Source organism: Canis lupus, chromosome 28 (genome assembly GCF_011100685.1).
Source record: "Canis lupus familiaris isolate Mischka breed German Shepherd chromosome 28, alternate assembly UU_Cfam_GSD_1.0, whole genome shotgun sequence".
In the NCBI taxonomy this organism is placed as follows: domain Eukaryota; kingdom Metazoa; phylum Chordata; class Mammalia; order Carnivora; family Canidae; genus Canis; species Canis lupus.
Genome location: NC_049249.1, coordinates 18,847,152 through 18,859,987, shown reverse-complemented (window position 1 = coordinate 18,859,987; position 12,836 = coordinate 18,847,152). Strand labels below are relative to the sequence as shown.

General features: G+C 42.0%; 1 protein-coding gene across 1 annotated transcript in view; it reads left to right on the top strand.

The window, feature by feature from the left end:
* The window catches only part of SORCS1 (sortilin related VPS10 domain containing receptor 1), a 499,230-nt gene that overhangs the window by 450,403 nt on the left and 35,991 nt on the right, over window positions 1-12,836 (top strand). The window contains 2 exon segments of the mRNA XM_038578743.1: window positions 4,831-4,964; window positions 7,121-7,244. Coding sequence (XP_038434671.1) covers window positions 4,831-4,964; window positions 7,121-7,244 — 258 coding nt within the window.

Genomic DNA, 12,836 nt, shown 5'->3' with positions numbered 1-12,836 from the left:
TTTCTATTTAGTGGGTTCTAAGCAGCAGTTCTTGGTTCCCTTTGTCAAGCCTGCCCTCTGCCTCTCTCACCAATACCCCCTCCCTTTTGCTGCAATTCACCCCCAATGCCTGACTTGATGGCATGCTCTCTCTGTACTCTCCAGGTCAGAAAAGTGACTTCGTTCCAAATCAGAGGGTTTTTTAGTTTTGGTTTTGTTTTTTAATATGGGTTTGCAAAGGTTATCAGAAACAAATGGAGATGATGTGCCAGCTCTAATGTTTCCAGGAGTGGGCCGGCCTTTCTCACTGGGAGGCTGGGTAATCTGTTGTAGCCTGACATTTGGAAAGTCCTTGGGGATAGGATTTACTGTGCTCTGCTAGTTTGCAAACTAAGGAGACATGTGGTGCAGCCAGTGTTGCCTTTGGCTGGCGGGGCAGGAGGTAGAATTTAGAGGACATGCAGATTTCTGCTCAGAAAGCCACCCCACCTCAGCAAGTCTTGCAGAAAAAAGTCACTGAAAACTATGCAAATTTGCAGAATGGGAGATTAAAAAAAAAAAAAAAAGATTATACGGATTTTCTAGTTCTTCCCATCTCTTCTCTCCAACTACCTCTCTACATAGGTAGATGTCTTTCTGTTCCTATCTTACGGTAAATGGATCATTTTCTTGATCAATTTTTGTGGCTTTACAACTTTTCATATGATTATTATATTGGCCAGAGAATGTCAGACTTGAGTTTTGTAAAGTGTGGTTTAATGAGTCCCCTGCCCCAGAATCACATGATAAAAATGTAGTGTCCTGTGCCTTCTCCCAGACCTGCTGAATGGGAATTCCTAGAAGTATGCATCATAATCTGCCTTGAACAGTTTAGTATAATCCTTATGTATGTTGAAGTTTAAGGAACTCTGCTTTAGGACCTCATCTTTATTCTTTGAACTACTTTTATTTCTTCTAGACGCTCTTAAACATTTCAGACAATCAGCAATGTAACGCATACACAATATTTAATTTGGTGGTCAAAGGAAGTCTCCAAAACAAATGGCAGAGCAGTCATTACAGTCCAGAGCAATTCATTACGTGTGTGCATACACGTGTGCACGCACACACACACACACACACACACACACACAATGTTCAGCCTCACAAACATCAGCTGCATCCTGTAGCACATTAAGGCTAAACAAGAAAAGAGGAGGGAGACCCAATTCACACAAGTATTTTCCCAGTTCCCTCACCCACCTAGCCAGGAAGATTCATATGGAGTGATGCAGCGCCACCTGCCGTCCCTTTTGTGCATCACAGGCACCTGTCTGATGGAGCCACATCTGCTGGCTTGTTCAGCTCTGGATTTAGTGCAGCCAGCCAGCTGAGGGCCTTCAGGGGCTGGAGTTCCACTTCCACAACTCACTTAGTGCAGACTGCACCTTCTGCACATAGAAGAGATGCTTAAAAGATAGGCTTTTGGGCAGTAGGAACTAGGTGTGTTAAACACATGAAAATTAAATGACTACAAGAGGACAAGGTGAGAATATGAAAAGTAAATCGCACATATTTGAATGAACGTGTAATGTACAAACATGCAAGAATGAATTCATACGAGCACACATATGCATCCTCCAGGGCCTACAAGCCGATATGCTGTATGTCCTGAATCCTTCTTAGATCTCATTGGCTTCCACTCTTTCCCTCCATTTCTCCCCTGCAGCCACTGGGGCTTTCTTGCTGTTCAAACTTCCTCTGCAAGATCTTTGCACTTGCTCTACCCTCATCCTGGAGCATCACAGGTAGTATGTGGTGAACTCCTTCAGTTTATTCAGGTCACTGCTCAAATGTCATTCCTCCTGAGAGACAAAAATAGCACCTACCTCTGCTCTATGTGTTCAGTGCCTGCCTCCCTCCCTCAATAATACATAACCTCCACCAAGTACCAGGTGTCTCGAGCACCTAGAATGATGCCCGACATGTGGCAACACTCCAAAACTATTGAATGAATTAATGACCACATTTCACTGAAAAGATCCCATTTTTGTTATTAACAGGACACACCGGCACCATTCTTATTTTGATGTTCTGACTGACTTTAAAAAAATATTAAATACTAATGTGAGAGAGACAAAAATGCTGAACCCCTTTAGAATGGAACTGGCATGTCTAAGAGAGCTTATCTAGTCCTTGCATTCTAGCGGAGTCATTCACTCAGATCAGGGGAGACAGGAAGGACATTCCAGAAGCCTGGTCACTGGAGCGGAGACTGAAGGCTGGCAGGTGCCCTCAGAGAGGTGTCTAAGCCAAGACTGCAGGGGAGAACAGGGCATAGCCTGCTGGAGCAGACCGAGTGATAGGGAACAGCAAGAGCCATGTAAGAAATGAGAGCATGTGTAAAGTGCATTTGCTAATGCCTGGCATGTATTTAAGTGATCGGTAGATACTGACTCTCAATAGCTCTTTTGTGAAGATGGGAAAGATCTTTTTGAGCATTTGTCAGCTGGCCAGAGCATGGGCTTTAAAATCAAACTACTTTGGCTCACACCCTGGAATTGATGTTTCCTAGCTTCATGACCTTGGGAAAGTCATTTTCCTCTGTTTGTTCTTCTCTAAATGGAAGCGATAGTAGTGCCTACTTCATGAGGTTGTTGTGAGGAGCAAATGAGAGTAAAAAGAGTCATTAGCAGAATATGTGGTACACGGTCATCACTCAGTAAATGCTGCCCTTTTATTAGTACATTGAACCGTTCTGACTTATGAGCAACTACTTCTTATCATATGGCTTATAAGCCAGAAAATCAATTCTGTTCTGTATGCTGGTCACCAAGCCTCTAATTCGATGAAGAGCGAGAAGCACAGACAAAAGCAGAAATGAGAAATTTTATCATCTACCCAACAAACATTCGATTATCTGCTACATCTCAGGAACTCTTCTAATCTTTTTATATCCAAAGATAGGAGAAACTCTTACCCTCCAAAAGTTTGCAGCCTGTGTTCTCTGTCTCACAAATTTTAGATCAGTATGTGTTAACTATCGTCATCATTATTAGGTAATGGGAATTTTAATTTTGAACAAGTGAGTAGTCTGATCAACTTGGCTTTCTAGAAACATCACTCTCACAACACTTTGTGGTATGAAAAGGTACATAGTCATCACCATATATCGTATGAACGTATAATGTGTCTACATGTAAGAATGGACTCAGACAAACACACATATGCATACTTCAGAGCCTACAAAACAACATGCTCTGTGTCCTGAATCTCTCTTAGATCTCATTGGCTCCCTCTGTTTCCCTCCATCTCTCTACTGCAGTCACTTAGGCTCTCTTCTCTTCTGCAAACATGGAGAACCATCTCCCCCTCAAGGTCTTTGCACTTGCTCTACTCTCACCCTGGAGTGTATGTTTTATTCCGGGTGCTGAGGACCCTGGCAGTTGGTGCAGCTTATCTATTACTTAGGAATGCAGGCACTGAACACGTAGCCAGAGGGTGGATTATTAGTGTGGGGGCAGGTTGGAGGCAGGAAGATCTGTGCGGGTCATGACAGCCCAGCTGCATGAGCCAGGGAAGGAGTGGAGATGGTGAGGGGAACTCTAACTGAGAGATATTTATGAAACCAAGTTATTGATTCCCAACATAGACTGGATGACAAGGAATAAGGAATCCAGATTGACTTTCTGCTTCTGGGTTGGTCCCCTGGATAAATATTGGTTTCATTCATCAAGATATGGAGAATACAGAATGCAGGGGAAATAATGAATTTCTTATTCATTATTCAACATCTGGCTTCTAATTGAGTCCCGAGTTAAGTAGGTGGTTTTTGAGTTCTAAGCATGTCCTTTATAGTTGAAGGCCAGGGTGTGGATGATATTACTCAGCACAATGCTGAGTATATGGTGGGAAAAAAAGACCAAAGTATATACCCTTGGAAACACGTTAAGTGGTGATTAAATCAGATGGAAAGCTATCACTTTCTTCTCCACTTCATGGAATAATGATGGGATGACAGAATTTTGCCACATTCACCTCAAAGGAAACTGCATTTTGCCTGGGAGAAGCAGCTCAAAGGGAAGACCAGGGGTCAGAGGAAGAGCCCTACTGGTTTTCTGTGAAGAGGGTACTCATAGCTTTGTGGGTTTGGGCATCTGATTAAGGCTTCTGTCTAATGGGCCTCCATAGGTAGAATCATCCCCTTTTTTAGTTGAATACATCTGAGAACCACAGAGCTGCCTCTCCTTGCTCACACATATGTGGTCCTGGACAAGCTGAACTCAACACCAAACAGTTTGAACCAGGTAGTGTTACATATACTCATGCAGAGGGACACTCACACATGCTCTCATACATAAAAATACAGATTTACACATATATAGATCTTTACAATGCCAACAAAGCCTCAAGAATAATTACATCTAAAATGGTTTGGGGATTTGTTGCTGTAACCACCACTGCCACCAGCTCCTGCTGTCACCACATCCAGTCCATGAGGTTTTCATCATCCTGGTTTACCACCATGGGTTTGACCTCTTGGAAACACTTCATATCTTCCTTTGAATTCTCATATTATGCCTGTTCATTTGAGGACTTCATAAATTACTCGTATTTTATTTTAAGTTTCACACATAAATAACTCAAGTTTTAGGCCTAGAAGAAAGATCAGTAAATAGAAAATATTGAGACACAATGGGTCACATTATATCTTTTTTCTAAGGTAGGGAAAGCCCCTTGGCACCTTCCATAGGGAGTATGACTGATGTTTTGGAGACTTCCAGAATGAATATGTATTCTCTTCAGAGCAGGAAAGGTGAAGCAGAGAAAGCTCTTCCTTCTCTATGCCTCGTCTTTTCTCTTATGCCTCAGGTCCCCTGGAGCATGTACACCTGTCTCTTCCCTTTGTCACCACAAAGAACAAAGAGGTCAACGCGACGGCAGTGCTGTGGCCCAGCCAAGTGGGCACCCTCACTTACGTGTGGTGGTACGGAAACAACACCGAGGTAGGTCAGCCTTCCACACAGGATCCCTTGGCACCTCAGCTCAAACTGGCTGAGGAAATAAAGGAAGTGAAAGTGACTATGGAACTCAGGAGTCTAGGGGTAGTCCTAGCTTCGGGGACAGCAGGCTCATAGTGCTCCAGTAGTCTCATCCGTGTGTTCCTTTTATCCCTCTGTCCCTGTCTCACCACGCCACCTCTACACCTCATCTCTGCCTTCCTCTATGTTCGCCTTCTTCTCCAGTTGGACTTCCCTTTGCAAAGACCCTTAGCAGCAGCCTGAGCTTTATACTCTCACAGCTGAGCAGAGAACATAAACTGGCTTTAACAGAAGTTTGAAAAGAAGTCCCAGAATGGAGCATTAGTGATCTCGCCTTCCCAGGGCTGGGTGGAAGAAGAGGTGTTGAAGTCAGCCTCCTTGGAACCACATGGACTAAGAAATGGTCCTCAAAAGGAAAAAAGCCAGTGGATACCAGATGGTCAAAAGCAACAAAGACTTGTTTATTACAACCCAGCCCCCGTGCGGCCCTCCTCATGTGGCCTCTCCTTTCTCTCAACTTCACCCTTTATGTTTTCCCAAAACATGCCCCATGAGCAAAAGTCAGCAGCAACTCTAAAACCAGCAGAGGCCTTAAATCTTATTTACTCTAAGTCCCTCATTGTGCAGATAAAAAAGTCAGGCGGACAGACATGAAGTGGTTTCCTCCTGCCTCATTCGACTGCTTCATGTGGAGGCCAGATCCGAGGCCTTCCCATACCTATGGGGATTTTTCTTGCCCTCCTACCAGGCCGCAAGCTCTGTTTTGAATTTCCTCCATTCTCAGGGATTAGTTTGCTTCTATATATCAGTTCAGGCGGTCCAGTCTAAAGCCCCCACAAAGGGCAGTTACAGGAGTTGCTCAGGATTAGAAGGCTTCATCTTTCTCCAGCAGAGCTGCTCTCTTGAACTTGGTGACTTTGCTCTTCAAATACAGTGCATCTTCTTCTGATACAAATCTTTTTCTACCCCAGAGCTGAGTGTTGGCTTTAACTAGAGACATAATTTTGCACAGGCCCAGAGATGAAATCTCTTCTGATGCCAAACCTGCTACATGCCTGGCAGAGGAAGGAAACTCTTCACCTCTACTGCTAATTTAACTCCTCTAAAAAGAAGGCTTCCTTATTATTTCTTCTGAAATTATGCATATAAATTTGGCCCACATTGGGCCCACTACCTACAGTGACAGAAGAGAAATCTAAGTTATTTGCCTAAAATCTAGTGCTAGGAGGTGAATATACTAAAGAACTTTCTCCTGTGTCTCCTTTTTAAATGTTTTTTGACCTTACAGGAGAAAACCAAATTCTCAACAGATTATGTTGAGTAGACTTCTTATGTCTTGTGCTGGGCTTTAGTCTTCCCTCTGCCATATAGGGAGTTACATGAATTTGGATTTTAAAATTAATTAAGAAAAGAGAGGAAAGAAATGTTTATGGGGAATGAGTTGAGGGAGGTCAATAGGCTAATTATCTTTTCCTCCAGGACCCCAGTGTCCGATTATATTACAGGCACTACTCCAAATTGTTGTGGGTTTTTTTTTTTTTTCCAGCCCTCAAACCACTATCCAATTAGTACTTGTTTCCATAGCAGCTACTTCCAGAAACTGCTGATAGGGCTTCTCAGAGGGGCCAAGCCACACAAGGCCACTCCAGTCCAACTAGAACATTCTTGGTGTGCATGGTTGCTGTGTTCCATTGTCATTTTCTATGAATAGTAAACCCTGGAGATGAACGACTGGAAGCCTATAGATTTTCTTAAATCTTAAGATTTGCTTAAATCTGGGTTAATATGAACTACCTGTTTTCATCTGATTTGAGTATGAGATCTATCCCACCAGTGAGCAAGACCTATCAATCTCAGCAGCCCTGAATCAGGATGACACCAGAAGAAAGGTGTCACATTCACAAGGGATGGGCAGAGTCATGTGGGGTCATGGCTCTCATAGCTCCTTTCTGGCCTGGACTGGAGTTGATGGGGAAGCTCAGATGGAGCCAGTTGCACTGAGACACACCAGGAAAATCCTGTGCCAATTTAACTGGCTTGTTGGTGGCTCCAAGCTAGTGGCTATCTCTTCTGGAACTGAACGGTTGTCCACTCACTCTGTATACCCTCACCTATTTTAGCCTCTGATCACCCTGGAAGGAAGCATATCGTTCAAGTTTACTTCTGAAGGGATGAACACCATCACAGTGCAGGTGTCCGCTGGGAATGCCATCCTGCAAGACACAAAGACCATCGCAGTGTATGGTGAGTGCCCCTGTGCATCAAGCCCTGGTTGGACCCAAGCTCAGATGAGGCGATGTGCTTGTAGGGTACCAGAAGCCACCAGGCCTCTACCCAGAGAACGGAGAATAGTGGAGAAAGAGCCGAGTCAGGTCTGGTCTCGCCCTCTGGGAGAGATGTGGTTCACCAGCACAATTATGGTCACAAGACCCCGAGAGCATTTATAAGTTTGTTTTCTGCAAGTGGCTCAGGTGCACATAGGGCAACTCTACCCTCACTCACCTGAAGTGGGGCAGAATGAGTTTCATTACGGGTAAAGCTACTTCATTCCATTAGTATTTTTATGGTGTTCGAATAACTAAAACCCATTATAAAAAAAAAGAGTTGATATTGAGGCTTTTTTTTTAAGTTCAACTTTTAAGAGTCTTGATTATTAAGAAGAATCTATCAGTATCTAAATATTCTGAAAATCTCTTCCTCAAATATGTATCTCACACACACACACACACACAAAACAGACAAACAAACCCTGCTGGATTAAAAGCGATGGAGGCCCCAAATAAGCAGATGTCACATATTGCCAGAGATGGGATATGAGTTTGAAAGAACAACTACACAGAAATCTTCTAATCAGGGGGGGAAGTTAAATATAGTCAGTATTGCACAAAATGAAAATTTACCAAAGTGGAAAGGTAGGATCCCCAGCTGAAAATGAGGGATTAAGAGCAGTTTATACAAATTGGATCTCATTTTGGTCATTTTTCCCTGCCCAGGAAGATAAGTTTGCACTGAGTATTATTAGTGGATAGTAAGAATGTAAAATTACGCATCATGGAAAAGTTAAAAAAAAAAACAACAAGAATTTAATATAAGAAAGATGAATGCTGTGCAGAGAAAGAGTAAAAGGAGGAAGGATGAGACAGAGACTGAGACAGAGACAAACTAGCCAGTGGTCCAAATAATCAGTTGCCCCAGTCGCAAAATCCTTGATGCAGGTTCTGCTTTTTCATTTCTCATTCTGCCAACGTGACCTTCAAATTCAAAATGTAATTTGTAAGCAACTTTGAACAAGTTTGAGGACAATGTTCCTCCCATGCCAAGTGTTACATTCACAATATCTCCTCCCTCCTACCTCCTCCTGCCCCATCCCCCACCCGGGCCCCCTACAAGAGGCTCCATAAGCCCAAACAGTAAGTGAAAGCAAACCAGGGCTCTGGTTTTCCTCACAAGGTCCCATCAGTGAGGAGACCTCTCAGCCAGGTGGCCAGAATGGAAGAGAGCTTTCGCTTCTCTTTCCTTCCCCATCTCCTTTCTGTGCTTTGGGAATGCACCGAATCCTCTCAGCAACCCTAGCATAGGGTAGGTGATGTTATTCCTCTCCTTACTTCGGTGGGGCAGGCAACTTGCCCCAGCTCATATATGGTGGAGCTGGGCTCCTCACACGGTCCATCTAGACACAGGCCCCATGCTCTGAAATTACCCCACTAACCAGCTCTCATGTCTGTTCCATGTGAGGCTCTCCTTCCTGGATATCCTGGGTGTCACTGACAGGCACTGACCGATGATTCCCAACACATGCCCTCTTGATTAAACCTATCAGTCACCTCATCAGAACCATGGAGAGAACATTAAACCCAGAAGGTTTGGGGGCTTATCTGGCCCATCCCATCATTTCACAGATAGGAGATTGTAGCCCAGAAGTGGGAAATCACTGCTTTCAAGTCATTCTGCTCTTCAGTGACAGCTCTGGTAGTAACAGTGATGGTAGTGGTAGAAATTAACATTGACAAAGGCCTTATCAGCATCTGTTCTAAACACTTGATAAATAGGACGTCTTATTGAATCCTCTGAGCAGACTTATATGAGAAATATGCTATATTTACTCTTATTTTACAAATGAGAAAATGTGAGATAACTGTAATAAACAAATAGAACCTTAGAATTGAATCCAGAGGTAATATTTCTAACGACCTTGCTCCCTCACCAGGCTTAGTTACTGCTCTTCCTAAAATGTCTTGAAAGGTGTCCTCCAAGAGTGGATCACTCTCTATCAGATGAGTTACCTTCACTAAAAAAACAGTTTCTTCATCCAAAGCTTAAGCAAGGAAGTGGTCTTCCCTCCTAAAACCAAATTTCTGAGCAAACATCGTCAATTTGTCTTCAGTCAGATGAAGTGTCAGAGTTTCCTATGTATTACTGGAAAATCTTAATGACATGTGTGACCTATTAAAGACAAATTATATCACACAGAGTTAAACAGGCAAGATTGATCTCAACTAAAACAAAAGTCAGGAATAGTTTTCTAAAGATTTTATTTATTTATTCATGACGCAGAGGGAGAGGCAGAGACATAGACAGAGGGAGAAGCAGGCTCCTGCAGGGAGCCTGATGCTGGAGTCGATCCCTGGACCAGGATTACACACTGAGCCAAAGGCAGACTCTCAACCACTGAGCCACCCAGGATTCCCAAAGTCAGGAATATTTTTAAACCCTGGGATGACCTAGTGGAAAAGTACTGGAGGAATATGGGAGTGAGGGGATTATCAATGTGATTAGATCATCTGTGTTTGTTAATTGGTGCTTATGGAAATTAGGCACCTACCCTCTAGAAGACAGAGGTCCTATCTCCTTCCCCTCCACTCCCTTTCTAGCATACATGACAGTAGTATATCAATCTTACTCTTTTATTGAGATACAATCAACATATAACATTATATTAGTCTCAAGTGTACAACATAATGATTCAGTATTTGTAGATATTGTGAAATAATCACAAGTCTAGTGAACCTCCAGCACCATATGTAGTTACAATTCTTTTATTCCTTATGATGATAAGTTTTAAGATCTACTCTCTTAACAATTTCAAATATACAATCCAGCCTTAATAATTATAGTCACCATGCTGTATATTATATCCCCATGACTTATTATTTTATATCCAGAGGTTTGTACCTTTTGATCCCTTCACCCATTTTGCCTGCCTTCCACCCCCACCTCTAGCAACCATCAGTCCTCTGTATCTGAGATTTTGGTTTTGCTTTTGTTTTTAGATTCCACATGTAAGTGAGATCATACAGTATTTGTCTTTCTCTGTCTGATTTATTCCACTTTGCACAGTACCCTTAGGGTTCCTCCATGTTGTCACCCAATGGCAGGATTTCTTTTCATTATGGCTGAATAACATTCCACTCTATGTATATACCATACTTTCTTTATCCATTCATCTGTCTATGGATAATTAGGTCATTTCCATATATTGACTATTGTAAATAATGCTGAAACGAACATGGGGTGAAGATATCTTTTCAAGTTAGCATTTTTGTTTATTTTTAGTAAATACTCAGAAATGGAGTTCTTAAATAATAGGTAGTTCTATTTACAATTTTTTGAGGAACCTCCATACTAATTTTCTCTCTTTCTTAATGGTTACATTTCTTTTTTGTTGGGGAGGGGAGGATTTTATTTATTTGAGAGAGAGAAAGGGGAAGAGCACAGAGGCAGAGGGAGAGGGAGAAGCAGACTCCCTGCTGAGTAGAGAGCTCTACATGGGGCTCTGTCCCAAGACCCCAAGATCACGACTGGAGTGGAAGGCAGACACTTAACCCACTGAGCCACCCAGCAGCCCTCAATGGTTACTTTTCAAAAAGGTGGCTCCCAGGTCCCTGAGAAAGATGTTCCTGGGTTGGAGAAGATGTGTATCTCCAAAGAACAGGGAAGGAATTTACAATTGCAGGTTTTCTAAAGTAAATGCTATAAGTAAAGGGAGGTAAGAGACCTGCAGTCAGGAAGAAACTTGTCTAAAATTTAGTTAAGCTGAGGGGAACGGTGAGGCCATCACAGGCAGGGGAAACATTGTCCACTCAAACCCACAAAACAGACTGTAGGAAAGAAAATCTAGTTTGTATCATTTTCTTCCTTTGCTTTACGGCAAAGTTTGCTCTTAAATACAAAAAAAGAAAATGTAAATGTGAGAATTCATCTGCCTCAGCAGTTGCAAATGCACACACAGAGTTGGCCCTTGAATAACACAGGTTTGAACTTTAAGGATCGTTTATACATGGATTTTTTTTGGTAAGTATATATATACATATATATAAAATATATATATTTTAAAATATATATTATATATAAATTATAAATTATAATTATAAATTATATTATATATAATTATAAATTATATATAAATATATTTTTGGTACAGTACTATAAATATATTTTCTCTTCCTTATGGTTTTCTTAATAACATTTTATTTTCTCTAGCTAAGTGTACTGTAAGAATACTGTATATGAAGCATAACATAGAAAATATGTGTTAATTGACTGTTTATGTTATCATTATGTCTCCTGGTCAACAGTATGGTATTGGTAGGTAAGCTTTTGGAGAGTCAAAAGTTAAATGTGGATTTTCAACTACTGGGGTGAGGGATGGCATCCTAACCCCCACATTGTTCAAGGCTCAACTCTTCATGTGTGTGTGTATTTATGTATTTATTTATCACTGGTGTTTACCTTTTTCAGTGTTCCCACATGTATCCCCTGTTTGTTGAGTAAACATAGGTATAGCACGCCTGTGTCCTGCTATTGGGCATGCTAAGTTATTACAGAGAGAGCTGCATGGTTTTTCTCTCTCTTTCTTTTTTTTATTAAGATAAACAGCTTCCCTTGTAGTGAAGTTTCTATGATTTAGTAAGAGGTTCAGGGAAAGGGAAAGTGACATTGGTTTATATCTTTAAAGTGAAAAGTTAGGGCTGAGTGGGTGATACCTTTATGCTCCCATTGACCATGCTGCTAAGTAAGATGCATTTCATTATTCTCCACCAGAACCAAAGCGGTGATATTCACACAGGTGACCAGTATCTCATAAAATAGTCAAGCTTCGAAAAATATACCTTTGAAATAGGCTAACTGCCATAATACGCTCCTTATAATTTAAGAGTCTTCAAAGCCTGTGTCTGATACGTCTTTAGCATTGTTAGGAAATGCGCAAGTGGGCTATTATGTTTCCCGAATGTATAATCAGCATTGCCGATGTCACTGAGCCCCTACTGAAGCATGAGGACATGCTTAAAACAAGAAAGAAATGTTTGTTGAATAAGTAAATGCATAAATTACAGAGAGCCTCCAGTGTAACTTGTGTATTTATTTATTTAACAAACTTCTTAATTAAATGACTAGATAATGATCAAAAACCTACCATGTGCTGGGCACCATCTCACGGGGCCAGGAACATGGTCTTCCTGGCCTCATTGACCTTTTATTCCCGTGTGGGAGACAGACATTAAAGACAAAATCAGTTAAGTGGCAAGAAGTATGAAGATAACAGATAGGGTCATATGATGAAGGGCGTCTGACGTAGCAGAAGGGAGGATAACTCAGGTTGCTAGTGGCAGAGGTTTCTCCCGGGAGAGACTGAATGATGATGAGAAGGAGCTGACTGTGCTGTATCTGGGAAAGTGGAAATGCACTAACACGGGAAGGAACACGGCAGCACGGAAGAGCATGGGGATGGATATGGTCGTGCTACACCCAGGAACCTCAAGATGTGAGGTAGCAGAGAAAATCTGGCCCAGCTTATGTGGACTAGGAAAGCTGTGGTTAGGAAGCTGAGCTTTTATT